Source organism: Nerophis ophidion, linkage group LG04 (genome assembly GCF_033978795.1).
Source record: "Nerophis ophidion isolate RoL-2023_Sa linkage group LG04, RoL_Noph_v1.0, whole genome shotgun sequence".
Classification (NCBI taxonomy): Eukaryota; Metazoa; Chordata; class Actinopteri; order Syngnathiformes; family Syngnathidae; genus Nerophis; species Nerophis ophidion.
In genome coordinates this window covers 42,264,503-42,287,677 of record NC_084614.1, presented here as the reverse complement: position 1 = coordinate 42,287,677, position 23,175 = coordinate 42,264,503, and the positions used below count along the sequence as shown (strand labels likewise).

Genomic DNA, 23,175 nt, shown 5'->3' with positions numbered 1-23,175 from the left:
GAATGGTCTATGCTCGATCTTTTTTCATATATAAGGCGCACCAGATAATAAGCGCATTAAAGGAGTCATATTTTAATAATTGTTTTTCTAAATTGAAAACACTTCCTTGTGGTTTACATAACATTTAATGGTGTTTTTTTGGTCAAAATGTTGCACAGATTACGTTTTACGATCGTTTTCAAGCCGCTTTCTGACAGTCGCTTCCGGATGCGTCGTTTTGAGGGCGGTCTTATGTACGTGGCTCGCCTTCGACGGCGTCTTTTCTCCGTCATCTTTGTTGTAGCGGTGTAGCGTGCAAGGACGGGAGTGGAAGAAGTGTCAAAAGATGGAGCTAACTGTTTTAATGACATTCAGACTTTACTTAAACTTATAACGGAGCAGCATCTCCTCATCCGGAAAGAACAACAAGGCCGGAAATGTGTCCCGTGAAAACCCGTCCGAAGGGAACTCTGTAATAATTTAATAACTTGGGTGAATAATGTAAACTCACTCTATTGGTATGTTTTAGCTCTTTCATGGTGAGTTTACTGACAAATATAAGTAAGAAATGTACATTACTTTATATTCGAAATGGCAACAGTGAAGGATGAATGTCTCATGACAAAAAGATAGAGAAAAAAAAGAAGCTGATCGACTACAAAGGCGGACACGCACACATTTTTTAGGATTTATGCAGATCCCAAATACAAGCGATTCCCTTTTAAAATTATATTGGATCGATACCTATCTCCCGGAGGGAAAACTTGCCGAGAACAGATCAATAAACTTGAAATGTAGAAATATAAATCGATCTATCGATATATCGATCAATTGTTATACCCCATTTTATTTCAATTCAAATTGAAACTCCCACGCTACTGTCCGTCTACCATATTTTTCGCATTATAAGTTGCTGCGGAGTATACATCGCACCAGACGAAAATGCATAATAAAGAAGGAAAAAAACATACGTCGCACTGGAGTATAAGTCGCATTTTTGGGGGAAATTTATTTGATAAAATCCAACACCAAGAATAGACATTTGAAAGGCAATTTAAAATAAATAAAGAATAGTGAACAACAGGCTGAAAGAGTGTACGATATATGACGCATAAATAACCAACGGAGAACGTGCCTGGTATGTTAACGTAACATATTATAGTAAGCGTCATTCAAATAACTATAACGTATAGAACATTCTATACGTTTACCAAACAATCTGTCACTCCTAATTGATAAACTCCATGAAATTTTCTTCCTCGATGTTGCTTCTAAACAACTCTGCCAACTCCAAAGGTATGCGCCGCTTCGTCTTCCCCTTGTGGAGGGGGTCCGGTCCGATGACCATGGATGAAGTACTGGCTGTCCAGAGTCGAGACCCAGGATGGACCACTCGTCGGGACCCACGATGGACCGCTCGCCTGTATCGGTTGGGGACATCTCTACGCTGCTGATCCGCCTCCGCTTGAGATGGTCTCCTGTGGACGGGACTCTCGCTGCTGTCTTGGATCCGCTTGAACTGAACTCTCGCGGCTGTGTTGGAGCCACTATGGATTGAACTTTCACAGTATCATGCTCGACATCCATTGCTTTCGGTCCCCTAGAGGGGGGGGTTGCCCACATCTGAGGTCCTCTCAAAGGTTTCTCATAGTCAGCATTGTCACTGGCGTCCCACTGGATGTGAATTCTCCCTGCCCACTGGGTGTGAGTTTTCCTTGCCCTTTTGTGGGTTCTTCCGAGGATGTTGTAGTCGTAATGATTTGTGCAGTCCTTTGAGACATTTGTGATTTGGGGCTATATAAATAAACATTGATTCATTGATTGATTGTCGTTTTCTGCTGCATATTTCACTACCTCCAGCTTGTAATCTGCAGTACATGATTTCCTTTTCGATGCCATTTTTGTTCAGCCCTTCTCAGTTTTTATAAGTTACCGCCAACGTTGAAATGATCCATTTTAATAGCTGTGGCAGTAGCATATAGCATATAACAGTTAGCATCCCATGACCCACAATGCACTTCTGCCATGACCCTCCCCCGCCGAATTGTTACTGGTTGACGTGCGTGTGACGATTGCTGACATTTTCTTTGTCTCTTCCGCGAATGAGATAAATAATATTATTTATTATTTTTATGGTAATGTGTTAATAATTTCACACATAAGTCGCTCCGGAGTATATGTCGCACCCCCGACCAAACTATGAAAAAACTGAGACTTATAGTCCGAAAAATACGGTATATTAATTCCAATTCAATGAATGTAATTGGAAATTTAAAAACATTCACATTTCAATTCAGAATTTTATAAAAGTCTGTTATTTTACTTGATATTTTTATTTTTTTGGAACATAGAGAATGTTTCAGAGTAAAAAAAAACATTAAAGCTGTTTACACAATTTGCAGTTCAATGTTTCTCATATTGTTTCCTTGCTGTACCCAAAATTAACCGCACTGTCACAATGACCCAATGTTATAGCCCTATTATCAGGGATAATAGGTTTAAATCAAAAAAGACTAAATTAGATTATACATTAGAGCAAATATCTTACCAGCATACTCCGGATCCACATGAGGAGGGTAAAACCGAAAGTTGATGAAGAATGGGATTGGGATTCCATACTTGAACCACTCCACCACGTAGGGCTGGCCGTTCAAGGGATGGGACACATCGCATCCCAGGATGACGTTCTCTCCAGCACGCGCCGTCACAAACTTGGGTTCCTCTCTTACTCCGTGGGCACCTGGAGCAACAGCAAGGACAACTATTTTTTTCCTTCCATGCAAAAAAGAATCAGACACAGCTTGGTCGCTCCTCTACAGCTACATTTGCAAATGGACTGATAATCGATACACCGATACGAACACAGCCATGCAGAGCTCAGCAGGCTGCATTGCAATCGCTTCTTCACAATTACATTTGAGCCTAATAGAAAGCAAGAGAAGACTTTAAATGAATCCAGTAAGTCAAAGTGAAGACTTATTAATGAACGCAATCCCTCCTCCGCATGCAGATGATGGTTGGCAAACGTGACTCTCTGGAGGCCGAAATTACTTGCTATCATGTAAATAAAATAAGGATATTTAGTAAAGGGGGGAAATAATATGATACAGGAATATACAACAATAATTTTTTAATGATATAATATCGATTTTTAATGTCTTAATTAAAACAAAAGTCAGTGTCAAGAAATCTGATCCTTTTTTTCTGTACAATTGCAATAAATGGATAGCTTAAATTATATTTATATATACTGTAGACACATACATATACACATTTATATATATATATATATATATATATATATATATATATATATATATATATATATATATATATATATATATATATATATATATATATAGTGAGAGTAAAAAGTATTTGATCCCTTGCTGAATTTGTTGGTTTGCCCACTAATAAAGACATGATCATTCTATACTTTTAATGGTAGATGTATTCTAACATGGAGGGACAGAATATCAAAACAAAAATCCAGAAAATAACTTTCAAGAATATATTTTAATTCATTTGTATTTCATTGAGGGAAATAAGTATCTGATCCCTCTAGACAAAAGCAGTTAATACTTGGTGGCAAAGCCTTTGTTTGCAAGCACAGCGGTCAGACGTTTGTGGTAGTTAACCACAAGGTTAGCACACATACCAGGTGGAATTTTGGCCCACTGCTCTTTGCAGAACCTCTCGAAATCATTCAGGTTGGTGGGCTGTCGCTTGGCAACTCGGACCTTCAGCTCCCTCCATAGATTTTCAATAGGATTGAGGTCCGGAGACTGGCTGGGCCACTCCATGACCTTAATATGATTCTTCTTGAGCCACTCCTTTGTTGCCTTTGCTGTATGCTTTGGATCGTTGTCATGTTGGAAGACCCAACCACGGCCCATTTTCAGCTTCCTGGCAGAGGGGAGGAGGTTGTCCCTCAAGACTGCACGGTACATGTCTCCATCCATCTTCCCACTGATGCGGTGTAGTAGCCCTGTGCCCTTGGCAGAGAAACACCCCCAAAACATAATGCTTCCACCTCCATGCTTGATTGGGGGCACAGTGTTGTTTGGGTCATAGGCAGCATTTTTCTTTCTCCACACACGACGTGTAGAGTTTAGGCCAAATAGTTCAATTTTGGTCTCGTCTGACCATAGAACCTTCTCCCAATCACTTCGTGCATCTTTGAGGTGATCATTGGCATACTTTAGGCGGGCCTCCACATGTGCCTTCTTAAGCAGGGGTACCTTTCGGGCAATGCAGGCTTTTAACCCATTCCATCGCAAAGTGTTGCCAACTGTTTTCCTGGTGACTGTGGTCCCAGCTGCCTTGAGGTCATTCACTAACTCCTGCTGAGTGGTTGCAGGACGATTTCTCACAGTTCTCATGATCATTGCAACCCCATGAGGTGAAATCTTCTGTGCAGCACCAGATCGAGGTCTGTTGATGGTCATGTTATACTTTTTACATTTTCTAACAGTTGCACCAGTGGTTGTTACTTTGATTCCCAGCATCTTGCTAATGTTTTTGTAGCCCATTCCAGATTTGTGCAGGTCAACAATCCTGTCTCTGAGGTCCTGAGAGAGTTATTTTGTCTTACCCATGTTGGAGAGCTTGGAATCTGTTTGAGTCTCTGATCAGGTGTCTTTTATACAGGTGATTAGTTAGAACAGGTGTCTTCAATTCAGTCTTCAATTCCCAAGTTGATTGGGAGTGTCTAACTGCTCTGTGAAAGCCAGAAATCCCAATGCACACTAGGGGATCAAATACTTTTTTCCCTCAATGAAATACAAATCAATTAAAATATATTCCTTAGGAAAAATGTACTCAAACCTGGTGAAATTAACTAGCTGCATGTACGAATAATTTTACTTGATAAAACATCCTAAATTAAGATTTGTATATCTCGAAATTACAAGACTTTTAAGATTGAAATAAGTATTTTATTCTCAAAACAAGCATTATCAACTTGCTATTCTTAAATTAGGCATCCCTGTGATGATGCAGAAACTTAGAACAACATTTTTAATGTGGGAAAAAACTAAATATCTTATTTGAATTGATATTTTTCTCAATGTTGAATTTTTTAAACTAAAATAAATAAAAAAAAGATTCATGCTAAAATTAAGATTAGTGAATTACTACAAATAAGTATATGGATCTTAAAACTAGGGACGTTCTTTGAGATAAAATTTCAAATCTTTGCAAATGGCAAGATGTACAATTTGTATTTTAAGATACATTTTAAGTTTATCAATGAACTATATTGAATATCGCAAAATATTGCAATACTGTATTGTATCGTGACATTTCGTCTGTTTAATAAAATACTAATGTATTTGCAATGGTACCGCAGTGTGAGAGCCTCAGATTGCCATACGATACAAGATGTCTTTTGGCTAATTGTTATGCTTTAGGTTGCAAGCAACATTTGTCTTTCGAGCCTCCCTAAAGCAAGTTGTCATAGAAAACGTCACATTCAATCCTCTAAGACCAGACCAAAAAATCTGGTTTTACTTGCTAGCAATAGCTCGTAGTTAGACATTGACATAACGTGTGTTTTCCAAACATGGTAAGGAAAAAAGTGCTGACAAGAAGAAGAGACAATGAAAGTTATTGAATTACGGAAAGATATCTTCAAAAACATGACTGTGTAGCAGACTATGTGGAGCAGTACCATGAACGGCAGCCAAAAACATTAAAATAATTTCTAAACAGCGGACATTTATCCATGAAAAAATGGAGATGCTGCTGATGGTGTGTTTGATGGACAAGCACCTGGAAGAAGAAGTCTACTCTCCAAGGTAAATAATGTAAACTATTATTACATGACTCATAAAACTACTGTAGTTGTTTGTACAAGATACTTTTTAAAAGGCATTTTACACATTACAATGTGGCGTTTTAGAGGGACCAAGCACCGAATAAATTGATTAAAATTGTCATTGGATAACAGTTTTCAATGTCACAATTGGCTTTGTCAGAGTAGGACCCAAACACAGAGAAGAAATAATAAGAATAATAACAAAAAGCGCACTCAAAATGGAGTGAGAAAAATAACTAACAAGCACACAAAAGGTGTGGAAAAACACAAATCGCACACAAAAAAGGTGTGGAGAGGAAACAATTAACAATACACTGTAGTGCTGGGACAGAGCCACAGGAAAGAGAAGCGTGAGTGGAGCCAAAGCAGGGGCTATGAACAAGACTGGAAGGGAGAAACTTCAGGAATCTACTGGCGCCAAGAGAATGGACTTGAGAGCTTTAGAAGTCAGAGGGAAATTGGGAATGAGGTGTGTGTGAAGGTGGCTCCGCCCTGTGACCAAGAAACCAGGCACTGCACCAAAAATCAAACAGGTGGCTGCAGAGCTGCCGGATCATGACACGCAAATGATTTTCGAGGTATGAGCTGCGTCACAGAACCAATCAATCTTGTATTACCCGGTACTGTACTACTGGGTATATGAAAGTACCCCTAAAGCTGGGGTACTTTCAGTTATATTCTTTAACTGAAAAAAAAAAAATCATATTAGCGTGAAACAGTATATCGTAACAGTCATAATTTTTGAAAAAATCGTATGCCTACGTGCTGTCAGTGACTTATAATTAATTATTTTAGTACATAAAACCCCAGAAGACAAAATATTTTGTCTTCGTGGTGGTCAACCCCAGGATCCGACCACAGGATTTAGAATAAGAAGGGTGAGCAGAGCCCACGAAGGAGCCTCCTCATTGGCTGACGCAATATATAGTGAAGCGTGTCCACGGTGAAAACCTGTTTTCAGTAAAGCAAATCTTCAAGACAGGTAATCTAATGTTCCATTTTCCTATATTTTATGTCTATCCTTTTGCGTGGCGACGTGTGTCACTGAGAGTCACACGATTGCTGTTCCGTGTATTATAAGCAGAGACATTGATATGTTGAATAGAGAAACTGGAAATTGTGATGTATCATGCTGTACGCATGCATGTTCCAAATAAACTCAAATTTAAGTCAAACTCAACTCAGCATTGTTTGTGGTGTAGGACAAACGGCTTCATCACTCTATAACTAACACTGTTACACATAACTGCACACCACTTGTATAATATACTATTCTTATGTGATGTAAAAGTGTTTTTGCGTTTAGATTTTTGCTCAATCTTTGCATAATATATGGTGATACCACAGCTTAGAAGCATAAATTAGTATTTCATAGTTGGAGTAAAAAAACATGCGATTACATGCACTTCCAGAGAGGAGGAGACTGGGAGGTGCACCAAGTGGGGGGTGGGATTTACTGTTTGAATTCTGTCTGGTGACACAAGATTCAAGTACCCAAGCTTTAAAATACCTCTGTTGTAATCTGGAGTTGTATGGAAAAAAATAAAATTAAAGTGTAATCAATTTGAACTTCTTGGGGGCAAGTAAGGTGTTGTTAGTGGCATGAGGCAGCCCCACAAAATACAATTGTCAGAAAAAATATATATATTAAAGGCCTACTGAAATTTGATTTTCTTATTCAAACGGGTATAGCAGGTCCATTCTATGTGTAATACTTGATCATTTCGCGATATGTCCATGTTTTTGCTGAAAGGATTTAGTAGAGAACATCGACGATAAAGTTCACAACTTTTGGTGCTGATAAAAAAAGCCTCGTCTTTACCGGAAGTCGTAAACGATGACGTCACAAGGGTGAGGGCTCCTCACGTCCTCACATTGTTTTTAATGGGAGCCCCCAGCAGCAAGAGCTATTCGGACTGAGAAAACGACAATTTCTCCATTAATATGAGCGAGGATGAAAGATTTGTGGCTGATATTGATAGCGAAGGACTAGAAAAAAAAACGCTCACACTGCGGCGGCAGTGTGAGCGTTTCAGATGTAATAACACACATTTACTTGGATAATTCTGGAAGATCCCTTATCTGCTTATTGTTTTAAGAGTGTTTTAGTGAGATTGTAATGAAATACCTCGAGGTCGGATGGCTGCGGTGAACACGCAGTGTCTCAGAGAGAAGCTCACAACTGCCTTTTAAACATCTATTGCAGGAGGACGAGTAATCCAATGATGTCTCCGGTAAGATATAGATCACAATTTTCCCATCCAAAAACATGCTGGTTGACGTAGAGAAACATGTTCGCTTGACCGCTCTGTGTTAAAAACAAAGAAACACCGGCTGTGTCTCAGTGCTAAAGACAGCTGCAATCCGCCGCTTTCCACCAACAGCATCGTTCTTTATGTCTCCATTATTAATTGAACACATTGCAAAAGATTCAGCAACACAGATGTCCAAATTACTGTGTAATTATGCAAAGAAAAGAGACGACTTTTAGCCGTAACTGGTGCGGAGATAATATTTCCTAACAGTCCGTGGCGTCACGCGCACACTTCATCATTCCGCGACGTTTTCAACAACAAACTCCCCGGGAAATTTAAAATTGCAATTTAGTAAACTAAAAAGGCCGTATTAGCATGTGTTGCAATGTTAATATTTCATCATTGATATATAAACTATCAGACTGTGTGGTCGGTAGTAGTGGGTTTCAGTAGGCCTTTAAAAGTCAATGATTGCAGTCTATGATTTGTCTCCCATTTTGACAAGGTAGGTGTTAATTTAAAATAAAAAAAAGACAAATATCCTCATTTGTTTTGTCAAAGAAGTCAGCGTAGGGCTGGGCAATATGGCCTTTTTTTAATATCTCGATATTTCTAGGCCATTTCACGATACAAAACATATGTATCTCGATATTTTGCCTTAGCCTTGAATTAACACTTGATGCATACAATCACAGCAGTATGATGATTCTATGTGTCTACATTAAAACATTCTTCTTCATACTATATTAATATATACTAATTTTAAACTTTCATACAGAGACGGAAATCACAACAAAGGCTATTGACCAAAACTTTATTTATTAAACAGTTATCAAGCAGAGGCACAAACATTCATTTCAAAACAGTAAAGTGCAAGATTGTCAGACATTTTAAAACAAGCTATGAGTGCACTTTTGTGCACGATGTCACTAAGATGACTTATCAAAACAACACTAAAGTGCACTTTTTGCACAGAATGCCACTACAATAGTTTAAAACAAATGAAGTGCACTTTTGTGCATGATGTCACACAAGATATTTCAATAACTGTCAAGTAAAAATGAGCTGCATAATAGGAAATAAAATCTTTATGCGGTAGGTTATTCGGACGTTATCTCCTTATGTTGTTCACTATTTTTTTCATACGGAGTTAATGTGGAAATGGTTGCCTCGGCATTTTGTTGATGTGGCACCGAATGTTGACATGCGGAGTAAGCACTCTTCATTCTCTAGCAGGTGACTTTTCAAATGATGTTACATATTAGCAGTAATGCTCCTATTTGTAGCAACGCTTTTGCCCCACACTTGACAAATGATGGTTGTCTGTTCGACATATTACCGCTTGAAGCCAAAACACCGCCAGATGGACCCCCTGCTGTGTTTCTTGGGAAGTCCTACCTTCTTTATCTCATATTAACCCTCGCACCACAGCTAACGTTACCCACGCTGCTACCTTTATGCTCCACGAGGGCTTATACGTATGTGACATATGTAAGAAGGTGAGCTTGCTGTCTGTGAGAAGGAGAGACAACAAAGAGTGGGAAGAGCCTGTAGTGTATTGCCAGCAGCTAAAAGCAACTGCGTGAGAACGTATACTCGAATATCACGATTTAGTCATTTTCTATATCGCACAGAGACAAACCCGCGATATATTGAGTATATCGATATATCGCCCAGTCCTAAGTCAGCGTCTGCAAAATAGATCAGAATATAGTCAGAAATTTAGGAAAAGTGTCTAGGGGGAGTTCTACTGTGTGTGAGGGAATGCTTTGGCCTGATAGCAAAAACGTATGCAAAGCGTTGAGTTAAGCCAGACTGGCAAAGAAAAGAGTAGTGCGATAAATCCAGCTAGAAGGCAGGCTGAAGACAAGGGGTAAAAAGGATTAGCAGCACTTGAATGCCATTTATCAAGATGGAATCTTGTCATCTTTATCATTCTTTCATCTTGCTGGCAGAATGTAGACAAGAATTAAGCGTGAAATATAAAGAGACCCTCAATGATGCTGTATGTTACAATCCCCACAAATTCTTTGCACATTCTGACCAATTATCCTTTTGGTGAATTTAATTAATCCCTGAGTAGTGCTCTAACGCAAGTGTCAACTATCTAACCTAGGGGTCATAATGGTTGCGTGATATAGACGATACAATATATAAATTATATAATATTGCAGACAATAACGCTTTTAATACTATTGTTACATCATGATAATTAGAGATGGGTACTTTTTTAGCACTGACCAAATCCTACTGGTCCTATCGTGCACAGATTTATGTAAAATCCAATATTGCCATGTTTCAATACGTGTGATGTCACGTCCGGCTGCCGGCTCTGCACTTTGGCACTTGGCGATCAGTCCAGCAGCACTGAGAGCCAAACTACCTCTGGGTAATGTTGCAATTTCAAATGCAGACAAAGAAATTGACTCCAAAAAACTTTCCAACGTAAATTAAGTAAGGTTACACTTTTCCAAAAATGTGCTAGCTTGATGATAATTTACCTTGGCTTTGCTTTTGACATGCAATGGGTTAGCAATGGCGATTTTACATGACGATTTCAACACTTCCTAATTTGTTAATGAAAACCACAACTAAGATGCACGTTACAGTCAAACAACTGGTGGTTAACACTATTGAGGGGGCAACAAGAAAACAAAACAACACACCATAAACCAATGATTCTCAAACTGTGGTGCCCGTACCACTAGTGGTATGCCAAAAAATCACTTAATTATGTCAGGTTTGCCAATGACAATTTGGTTTATGTTTGGGTTTTCCTCCGTGTTTGTGTTTATTTCCTTTCAGCGCTCTTATTTTGGTTCCATTTCCTGCACGTCTCCCTGAGCGGTTGTTTCCCTCACCTGTCCCTGATTGGCAGCCTAGCACACCTGGTGGCAATTGCCAATCAGGCTACTATTTATACCTGCCTCGTCCCTGTGGTCAGTGTTTGAGGATTATTTGCTGTCTACAGTTCTCCTTGCATCCTGTTGCCTGGTTCCTGGTTTTCCTGCATTTACTTTGAACATCAAAGTCATGTTTTCTTGCATCACACCTGCCATCTCTGCATCTTGGGATTCGTCACCAACAAATCGGGACAAATTAAACACTGTACTGATGTGACTCCAGCCGTTATCGAAGGTTTATCAGCGTTCAATGGAAGTCCTTACAGTCCGACTACTGTAGGCCGTAGTCAATGGCAAAATAAGCAGAACCATCTTACTCGGTCATTTCTATCACTCAACATGCGTTGGAACTGAATATTCTCGAATATACGTCCATCCTTTCACAGCTTCCCAACAATCAACACGCAGAACACAAGTAAACAAAAACGAACATTAGGAGGAAAAGCTGCACGTTACAATGATACCTTCAAGGCCACGGTAAACCAAACAGCTGTTAAACATTAAATAAAATACATGTGGAAAATTACATAACATAGGACCCAGTGCATTACAATAAAATTTAAATGAAAAAATATTAAAAACATGAAATACTATTCAAAATATCTTATCAACCTAAGATATGAAAGTGAAAGGAGATAAAAAAATTAAGTTCAGAATTTTAAAAAGTTTCCAAGTGATTTTTGAGTAGCCATAAGTGGCATATGTACACATTCCTTTTGGTTCTCACTGACACACAGTCGATTAGCCACCGCTTGTAGATACAGGCTGGGACAGGAAAAAGTGGAGGTTGTTTGTTCAATAATTAATGACGAGTACGACAAAACTACTGTCGTGGCTTATATCCTCGATTGAAAATGTGGATCAAGAGGGAGCGAGAAATGAGGAAGATATGTGTGAGTCGAGGTGCTAACAATGTCAAAAGCAGCCGCAGAACATCTGCTAGCAACTGCAAACGGCAGAAAACAGTGAGGAAATATGACGAAAACTACATTAAACCGGGATTTATTTGGAGCGGGTAAGAGACAGAGGCTGCAGTTTCTTGTACTGTATATGGCGACATTTTGAGCAATGAATTCATGAAGCCATCGCATCTTAAACGGCATCCTACAAATAAACCCATGACACTTAAGAACAAAACAGTGGATTTTTTTTTTTTTTACAAAAACGTAATGAACTGAAGCAGTCCAAGTCCACATTCAGGTCTAGGGTATTGTGCCAACCTCCAGAGTCGGTAAGCTGTTTTTACCTTTTAGTGGAGGCCCTTAGGGCAAGGGTAGGGAACCTATGGCTCTCGAGCCAGATATGGCTCTTTTGAGGACTGCATCTGGCTCTCAGATAAATCTTAGCTGACATTGCTTAACACGATAAGTAATGAATAATTCCGCTGGTCATCACAGTTTTGATTGATTGAAGCTTTTATTAGTAGATTGCACAGTACAGTAGATATTCCGTACAATTGACCACTAAATGGTAACACCCAAAGAAGTTTTTCAACTTGTTTAAGTCCGGGTCCACGTAAATCAATTCATGTTACGTGTTAAAAACAAACCTTCTCATGCATTTTAATCCGTCCATCCGTTTTCTACCCTACTAGTTCAAGAAGTCGCATTAAGAAGTATTTTATTTATTATTGGTTAGCTTCAGAATAACAATGTTATTAAAAAAAAATAAGAGACTTATTATACTCTAAAAATGCACGCATTTAGTTGTATTCAGTGTTAAAAAATATAATATGGCTCTCACAGGAATACATTTTAAAATATTTGGCTTTTGAGGCTCTCTCAGCCAAAAGGTTCCCGACCCCTGCCTTAGGGTTTAGCTCAGGGCATACTTAAATGATTTAGCTAGGGTGCCGGTGACCTTTGGGGTCGCCACAGTGGCCAATCAAATATGGCCGCCACTTGTAATAGCTTTTGTCTCCAACATTTGAAACAGATGAGCTACGAATGCAAACTTGGTGTCTATTTCATGTGTTTTGACGATTAAAAATGTGTTGGAATGCTTATTTTTATTTTTGGGTGTGCATAGACCCCTAATTTGCATATTTCCAAGTGCCGTTTTGCTATTCTGAAGAGATTGGACGGAACTTGGGCATTGTCATGAGTAAAACCTGGTGCAACATGCATGATTCCTTTCTAATGTTTATATGAAATGTTCAAATATCACACAATGAATACCACTGGTTTGGGGATGACTTGATCGAAGCTTTTTAGAACTTAATAAGGAGGGGACAGCATGATCCTCATGCTTTTCAGCCCTTTTAACACGGGAACTACTACAGTAGCTTCTGCAGCGTTAGTGGTATTTGGCCTTATTTAATACAAGTGTTGATGCGATACCTGAACCATCATTCAATGGACCATTTGCGACATTTATACATGGAGGTGTACAGCATTTGCAATTTCAATGAAATCTTTGAGATCCTTTTCTAGTGACCAAAGTCCTTCGCTTTTGGGTGTTTGTAAGGGGTCATTGGACTGTAATTGGCAGAGACAACATAAGTCCCAATTGAAGCTGCTGCTGCTGCTGCTATTACTATCAGATGATGTGGAGGCCATATTGACTGATAATAGCTACACTGAAAAATGCATTACATGAAAATAAAGTTGGGGGGGGGTAACACTGACTTTCTCTACTTTTACTAATGTTACAATGAAATATATATGTAGCTTTACATTTTATCAGTGTTGAAATATATGTGCAATACATTTTGGTAGATTATGTCTATGTTGTTAATATGGAAATTAAAGTGCTCTAATGAATAAAAGATCATAAATCTGATCATTCCAGTATGTTTCTGATGCTCAAAAAAACCTAAAACAGTTTGCCAAAAGTATCAAAAGTTAAGGTACACCTAATTTTTACATCGCCAACATCTTGGAACAATGCTAGTTAGGTGTCCAGACACACCCAATCTTAAAGATGATTTTTCCATCATATTTGTAAATGTCCAAAATAATGAAATAGACACCAAGTTTGGATTTGTAGCTCATCTGGTTCAAATATAGAGGCAAAATCGTGTTCAGGTGGTGGCCATATTGGATCAGCCATTGTGACGACCCCAAAGGCCAAGGGCGCGTGCGCCTTAGCCAAATCATTTAAGTATGCCGTGAGCTACACCTGTGCCAAATTTGACGCTTTTAGACAAAAGTTAACTAAAACACCCTAAAATCTCCCCTAGGGCCCCCACTATTTAGCCAAAGAAATAATTTAATTTATTAAAGGCCTACTGAAATGAGATGTTCTTATTTAAACGGGCATAGTAGGTCCATTTTATGTGTTATACTTGATCATTTCGCGATATTGCCATATTTTTGCTGAAAGGATTTAGTAGAGAACATCGACCATAAAGTTCGCAACTTTTGGTCGCTAATAAAAAAGCCTTGCCTGTACCGGAAGTAGCAGACGATGTGCGCGTGACGTCACGGGTTGTGGAGCTCCTCACATCCTCACATTGTTTACAATCATGGCCACCAGCAGCGAGAGCGATTCAGACCGAGAAAGCGACGATTTCCCCATTAATTTGAGCAAGGATGAAAGATTCGTGGATGAGGATAGTGAGTGTGAAGGACTAAAAAAAAAAAAAAAAAAAGGGCAGTGGGAGCGATTCAGATGTTATTAGACATATGTACTACGATAATTCTGGAAAATCCCTTATCTGCTTATTGTGTTACTAGTGTTTTAGTGAGATTATATAGTCGTACTTGAAAGTCAGAGGGGTGTGGCCACGGGTGTGCTGACCGCCAGTGTCCCTGAGGGAAGCCACGTTTCTCGACCAGGCGAGGCGAAGGCAGCCGGTCGGGGCGGGCAGAGCTTTTTTTCCCCTTCCTCCACGGTGGAAGCATCCCACGTTCGGGGGCGGCCAGTCGGAAGAGGCAAGAGAGTCGCAGCTGCCTCTTTGACAGGAGCACGAGGAACGAAGGAAGCTCCGCTCATGTCTACGTTAAGAGCCAACTTATTACCATGATTTTCTCACCGAAACCTGCCGGTTGACATGTGGTAGAAAACCATGTCCGCTTGACCGCTCAGTTTCATAGTGAAGCTTCACCTTCGGGAATGTAAACAAGGAAAGACCGGCTGTGTTTGTGTTGCTAAAGGCAGCCGCAATACAGCGCTTCCCACCTACATCATTCTTAGTTGACGTCTCCATTATTAATTGAACAAATTGCAAAAGATTCAGCAACACAGATATCCAGAATACTGTGTAATAATGCGATTAAAGCAGACGACTTATAGCTGGGATCGGGCTGGAACAAAATGTCCGCTACAATCCGTGACGTCACACGTACGCGTCATCATACCCCGACGTTTTCAACAGGGTACTTCGCGCGAAATTTAAAATTGCAATTTAGTAAACTAAACCGGCCGTATTGGCATGTGTTGCAATGTTAATATTTCATCATTAATATATATATAAACTATCAGACTGCATGGTCGGTAGTAGTGGGTTTTTTAAGTGTTGAGAGAAAACTGCCAGAGAGGTAAACTTGGTGTCGATTTCAAATGACACTACCACATTGCTGACGATGATGAAAAGACACTGATTGAGAGCATCAACAACAGTCATTATTTTGCTAAACGGCTTGACGAGACTACAGATGTTGCAGATTCATTCAGCAACTTTCATTTAACATTGATGTGAAATAATTTTATATGATTCGTTATGTACTGTATGTACCATGTTTTATTTTTCTATATTCAGACAAAGTATTACTGTTCAAACTGAATGCAAAATTACAGTGGCCCAAAAAATTAAATATACTTGTTCATTAAAACCTCTGCCTTGTTTTTAATGAATACGTATGCCTACTACGCTACTGTAATTTAATTGTTTTCTTTATAGTGGTACTTGGAGAGGCAAGTGTTTTCTGAGGTGGTACCTTTTTTGTTTCTACAATAAATCGGTACTATATTTGTAATCATTCTTAATCATTCCAAAAAAGTAAAAACTCGATGACATTTTTTAATCTGCCCTGTCCAGTCACTCAAGCAAATCATATTGTTGATAGAGAAATGTGGGTTATCTCTCTTGTTGCCGTGTTTGTATTTAACGTTAATAAGTGTTTGGGAAGCATTTTAATTTGAGAAAACCCTTTTTCTTTTGAGTACTATAGATATGTACCAGAGCTGGTTATTTATTATTTGGAGGACTGTAGCTAATAATAGAACTGGCACACAATGATATTAAAAGGTATTGATTATGAATCGAGAACCGATTCTGAATCGAATAGTTACCTCCAAGAATCAAATCGAATCAAAGTGTGCAATGATCAAATATTCTAGTACAAGAGGTTAGTTCCAAAATATAAAGGAATTGTGCATTTTGTGGTAAAAGCATGAAATTTGGTACACTTATAGCCAAAGGCATTCTCAAAAGATTTGGATGTGGAGCCATCATGAATTTTCAACATGGCGCCCATGGCAGCCGTTTTTCAAAATGTCCGCCAGCAACAACTGTTTTCTTATGAATAATGGATTTAATATGATATTTCAGACTTATTTACCATTCATACTACTTGGTAAATGTCTTTTGGATAGTGGAACATTTTCATTAAAAATTCAAAATGGCTGCCAACGGGTTAGGTATGGATGATCTCTATATTTAATTATACATTTATCTTGATGCAGAATTTGAATTGGGAACTTTGGAATTTCTAAGAATCTTCGTTCTATCTCAAAATACTCATGTTTAAGCAAGGGAAACCTAGGGTCTATCAAAGGGAAGACTAGTCCCACTCGCCTTCACAGACAAAGGGGTGTGCACTGTAAGTGGGATTTTTTGAATTTACACTGCCCAACACAACCCTTCTTGCATTTGCATGAGACAATTTCATAACTTGACTGGTCTGCATCTGGTAGGCATGTCCAGAAAGGTTCATAGTCTCCCTCAGGTGACTTTGACCAGCCCCATTCGCACGGTGAAGGTAGTTCTGGTGTTGACACCAGGACTGTACCCCACACGTGCCCTCCTTGGTATACAGCTCTCTTAACATGCTCTTCTAGGGCAGCCTTGGTAGGGGGGATTGTTTGCACATTGTGCCTCTTTGCAAATAACTTCCTCCTTGCCGTATTGATTTCTGTACATGTGCTGGTTCGGTCATAGACTAAGATAACAAACCTCTCAATTGTGGCCATTTCCTCCTGTGGTATGTCATCTGGGGCTGAAGACACTTTCAAAGGGGCATGTGTATGTTCTGGAAGCACAGACCATACAACAATGCAGTCTTTTCCCCATGGCCAATAAAGCTTGACACAGAACACAACCCGTCAATGAATGGAACACTGGTAGAGCACATGCTTTCTCGGGCCCGAGCCCTGCTGCAATTTCATGGGCTGCCAAATATCGAAAATTCTTACCAGTACCGAAAGCCAACCAAAGCTCATCCTCTGGTTGTAGAGTCTGAGCCACTGCCACAGCCAGGACCACAACATCAGTATCAACTGTTTGAATCATAATTTTGTTGTGGCCATTTCTTGCTGCATGGGCTACATGCAATAACATGCAACTATCCGCTTCCTCATGCGTGCAAGGAGCAATCGATGTCCTATCCGGGAGAGGTGGCTTGCTAAGGACTTCCATGTCACTTGTGATGACAAGCTGTTTATCCTCCTGCACAAATAATCTGAGCAAAGCCTCCGAGAGAAAGGCAAACAACTCAGTCTTATTGCTGTCAACTCTAAGAAAGTTTTGCCAGTTCCTGGGAATGGCTGCATCACCTACCACACTTCTCTGAATTCCAGTGCCACGCTTTGCTCTCGTAGCAGCTTTCAGAGAGTCAGACAAGTAGCGGTCCCACACCAGAGCAAGCCTGGACACAGTTTCAAACTTTGTGGTCAGATATGGAATGAAGATCACATGGGCATAGTCATTGAAGGTTTTTACTGAACTTGGTTTCAGCATCTGGATGATGGCTGCCCCATCTACAATGGTGCAGGTAACCTTTGGACTGTCAGAGTATGCACTGTGAACTTGTTCCAGGCATGGAAGCAGATCACTCTTCACTCCCAGTCGGAGACCTCCCCCATCAGAAAGCGCTGGTGGACATGGTTGGTTCTCGTGTCGAAAGAACTCCTCTATGTTTCCATCTCGGGTCTGGCAAGCAATGAATAACCCTGAAAAGAGTTTCGTGTCCTGTTTGAGAGAGACCATTTTCTGTTTCGGTTTTGATACTTTCCTCACGGTTGAAGTACCAAACACCAGAAGCTTATTTCTTGGTATGGTGTTGTCCACTGTCTTTGTTCTCTCAACAAGGCGTTCTTTGGTGAAAGCTTCAAATTGGTGCTCTCATATCTGCTTCACCTTTCTGACTACCTCAGCAGCTGAAGGTCCAGCAAGTTCCTTTGAGTGGAAAACAATCAGGTGCTTGCTTTCCTCTTCAAATGGATTTCCAAAGTGTTCCATTGCACTGACCAAATATTGTACATCTTTGATGAATGAGACCTGGACACTTGTTGTTTGGTCATGGTGACGTGTGTTATCTGATTTCTTGGAATCAATCTCAAACTCCTGTATGGATCGTGCAACTTCTGGTCCTGCTACCATCCCTCGCAATAGTGGAGATGGGTTGTCGGTAAGGCCCACAGCACCACCATCTCCTTTAATGCAAGCATTCATCTGCTCATGGGCCTGGTCAAAGGCGATAGAGGAGAACACATTGTTGATCTTCTGGACAGTGAATTGGCCTGGCTTCAATGCCTGAGCTACGTTAGGGTGTGTCCTTGGTAGTTCAGCCATGTCTCTCAGGTGACCTGGAATCCATCATGCATAATGGGTGTGATCCATTGCATGAAAGCACTTTTTTTTTTCATTGCGTAACATTTCAATTACAATAAAATAGATGATAGTGTACTTGGAATTATAGATTTAATTTCAGAAATATGGCTGCCATCTTGTTGTAAGTGACCAGTGGTCACCAAGTGTGATTATTGTGGTCACCATTTCTGAGTTAGAATGAAGCTTCTAGCCAATTGTAAAGTTCCAAATTTGAATTCTGCACAAAAAAAAGGAAATAAAAAATAATTCTGGTTTGACACCGAGATCACCCATATCAGACAGTCATAAAAGTGATGGCTGCAATCTTGAAGATGTCAGCCATCTTGAATATTTAATGACACATTTAGATTATCCATAAGACATTTACCAAGTACTATCAGCTTTAGGGGCATGTAAAGTTGGTTGTCATCAGCATAACAGCAAAAGCTAACACCGTATTGGTATATGATGTTAGTTGCAGCATAAATATGCTGAAAAGTGCAGGACAAGAACCGAACCTTGTGGAACTCAATTGAACATAACATACTCCAAGGCCACATTGTCATGGGATATACAGTGCATCTTTTCAGTGAGATAGAAACAAATAAATAAAAAACAAGAAAAAGCTAAGTCTGACATACCGACACATGATTTGATAGGTTTTAATAGAATGTTATGATCAACAGTATCGAAGGCAGCAACGAGATCAAGTAGCAGTAACACAGATAACGTATCAGCGTCCTTAGTCATTAGTCACTTTTGCAAGGGCCGTCTCAGTAAAGTGATTTCGCCTGAAACCTGACTGAAAGGCTTCAGATTGTTAGATGCTAAGTATTTACGTATTCAGCTGCCGTGCCGCAATATTTTTTGAGGATGTTATACCCATGAGGCGTGTCGCTGGCTGGTAGTTTCCAGTTCAAAAACGACACGCCAATTGGAAAACAATAAGAAGTAATGTTAGTATCAGCCCTTTTTTTCATAAGTCTACCTTTGGACAACAATTCTATTAGGCTTGCTTGCTGTGGTTTTTCTTTCATCATGTCGTGGTTTCAAAGTAACGTTAGTTCTTTGTCACATTTTAACACCGTTTCTGTACTGTTGTTCATATCGCGACTCCAAACGATACAAAGATTAGATTCTAGTCTAAAGCAACGACTCATTGGCGACATGTTTTACAGATTAGCCAACTGTTGTTTGGTCGATGTCTGACTTTTTTAATCCAAACAAAGGAGTCCTTCACTCATTTTGGTACCAACTCCGTATCATGTTTTGTTGGTTTAGCTTCCATTGTGTTCTCTGTCTTTGCAACGTTTTTGATATCCATGCCCTGCCAGCTCTCACTGTAGAGTTAATTCAAGTGAGGTAAAAAGTAGCAGTGTTATATTGTACGAAATATATTTTTATGTCGTACCGCAGTATATTTCGGGGCGACCTGACTCATATGGTAGAGCGGCCCTGCCAGTAACTTGAGGGTTCCTGGTTTGTATCCATCCTACGTCACAGCCATTGTGCCCTTGGGAAAGACGCTTCATCCACCTTTCTCCTGATGGGTCAGGGTTCATGCCGTGCATGGCAGCTTCCACTGTCAGTGTGTTAATGTGTGTATGAATCGGTGAATGTAATGTATAAAGTGAAGCGCTTTGGGTATCGTTTCAAGCATAGTACAGCTCTTTATAAAAATAGACCATTTACCATTTCATCATTTCGTAAACAGAGTACTATGTGGAACCTGTTTTATTAAGAATAAATTGAATCATTTTTTGGACATGTTTAAAAAAAAAAAGAAAATATGGAGAAAATGTTGTGTATCGTATTAAAGCTGTTTGAAATAAACTTCCAACTTCTACTTCTACCAATCTTACCAGACCTTGACTGAAAACTGCAAAACAGAAATAACGACCCAATTCAATTTCCCCAACCATTGTTTCATGATGGCAATTACATTTCCTGTGCTTAAAGTAATGTCAAAAGTATGAAATGGTTGCCTGCATGTTTCTATATAAGTAGCATAAATGTAAAAAGTTTAATTTCTTTTTTTTCCCAGCATTTACATAATTTTTCTTTCAAACAAAAGAAATCCGTCTATAACATCAGGGATCGGATTGCTGCCTCTCTCAGGGAAAGGTCCTTTGGAATCTCAAATGATGAGGAATACTTCGGAGCAAGAAGGGTGGAATTAGGTCAAGCCTCACACTCTTTGCTGCGGCATTAGTGTTTTAAGCCTCACTCACATATCTGAAGTGTGTTGCACAGAAAGAGCAACACAATTTAAACATATGTATTCCAAATATCTGCCAATCATTTCACATTTTAATACAAAATGATAATGCAGAAAGGTAAATGATAATCTTGAAATTTATATTTTATCATTTATTTTACATAAGCTGATGTATTTTACAGCGATACACTGGATTTACCGAGGACATACTTTTTGATAATACCTTTATTTGCAAATTACTATGGCTATGAACTGCTTTATTGAGTGTAAAAAACAATAAATGGAACCTACTATGAACATGTTAGTCATATACTATAATCACTATTTAAATACACAAGATAGTGGACTTTCAAAGGTTAAAAACAATCCATTCCGGGGTACTCCGCCATTAAATTGTTAAATCAACATTTGGACTAATTCTATGTTTTAGGTGTGTCAGTATGTACTAATTACAGTTCGCTGCGTAATTTAGCTTACGTTCATGGTTGACCCTATTTTTGGTTATGTAAAGAAGCAAAATACAAAACAGAAAACTGCTTGGATTAAAATAAAGCATTAAAAACTGCAAACTTTCTGCAGCTAAGTCTCCAATAATTGAAATTCTCCAAAAATATATAGACTTTTACTATCACACACTTCCTTTTATGCTCCACAAAGTCTACATACTGGATTATATAAACTGTAAATGGAGGGTTCCTAGTGGAGTACATATGTGGTTGTCTACGGCCATGCGTTTGTGGTTCCCTTGCCATTGATTGCAAATGAACTAACTCCTTACTGGGATCGGAGGAGGATGGCAGAGGCATATCAGCTCCCACTCCCTCATGTTTCATCATTGACAGTGAAGTCATAGCACCAAGAGGCCTGTTTGTGTATAATATCAGATGATGTCACCAGCAGCCAATCAAAACATAGTAAATCTTCAGAACCTCTTTGTGTGTGTGTGTGTGTGTGTGTGTGTGTGTGTGTGTGTGTGTGTGTGTGTGTGTGTGTGTGTGTGTGTGTGTGTTTGTTTGTGTGTGTGTTTGTGTGTGTGTTGTTTACCCCAGGGAAAAGATCACAATTAATATCTGTTTCTTCTGGCTCGCATAAGAGATCTCACTTCATGAATTTAAAGGGTACCTGCCTTTGCGTGGGAAAATAAATTGTGATTCACATTTTCCAGAATCGTGCAGCCCTAACGAGCGTTGATTCTCATTCTTAATGCTATAAGCAACAATCTAGTCACATTGGACACACAGATTGGGATTTACTGACAAAACGGTTTGAATAACTTTGAATAAAAGATTATAATTATAAAAGATATCGAATAATGTTATTATACATTCTCTCATTGATCTCATAGGCTCTTTTGTGATTGTTGCAGCCAAAAGTGGCTGATTCCGCAGCAATATGTTCACAAAAGTCTATTTTCTTCAATAACATTGCATCCTCTTGTGATCTTATATTTTTACTTTGTAACCATTTCTACAACTCTGTCGCATTTTCCGGACTATAAGATGCTACTTTTTCCCAAAATGTTGAACCTTGTGTCCTATGAAACGGTGCGACTAATTTATGGATTTTTATTTGCTAACACCATAATGTTTTGTATTCTACAAACTATTTCCATATTACACTGATAGAGACACTGAAAAGGTGTGTTATGTGTGTGCTGTGGCGCCATCTTTTGGACGAGTTTGGTCACTGCAGGCGCTGCGCGTTGAAAGTGTACTTTCTGTTTGCGCCTTGAATCGGAAGCATAACAGTTCATTGTGTTTCTGCTCAAAATGATTCTTTATTCATCACTCCAAGCCACGTTTGTAAGTTTTCTAATAAAACTAAAACATTTCATTCTTAATAAACGGTCCCATGTGTGATGTCTGTAGAAGTGTTTTCATGAATATATGTACGTGCTATCATAATGTAATCAAGCTAGCGTTGTTAGTAGGGATGTAATGACATCAAAATCTCACGGTACAATATTATCACTGTATTGAGGTCACGGTACAATATTATTGTGGTATATGCCCCTCCCCAAAAAAGACTTCAAAATGCCATAGTGTGTAAAATGAAGTAGCAGGAATGAACACACTTACTGTAATTGAAAAAGAACATAATGCTAAAATGCTGCAACTATATTTAATACTACAAACAAGTATTTAAGTGCAAAGAATTGTGCAGGGACGTCCGTCCACCTTTTCTCCTCCAAAGATATTGCTGGGTACTGTGGCCGAATAGCTAAATTTTGGTTTCATCTGACATCACAT

General features: G+C 39.2%; 1 protein-coding gene across 3 annotated transcripts in view; it reads right to left on the bottom strand.

Annotated features, from left to right (window-relative positions):
* LOC133551415 (protein turtle homolog B-like) overlaps positions 1-23,175 on the bottom strand; it is a 268,622-nt gene that overhangs the window by 220,445 nt on the left and 25,002 nt on the right. For all 3 annotated transcript variants that reach the window (XM_061898088.1, XM_061898087.1, XM_061898089.1), the window contains exon 2: positions 2,528-2,719. In XM_061898088.1, coding sequence (XP_061754072.1) covers positions 2,528-2,719 — 192 coding nt within the window. The remainder of the gene's footprint in view (positions 1-2,527; positions 2,720-23,175) is intronic.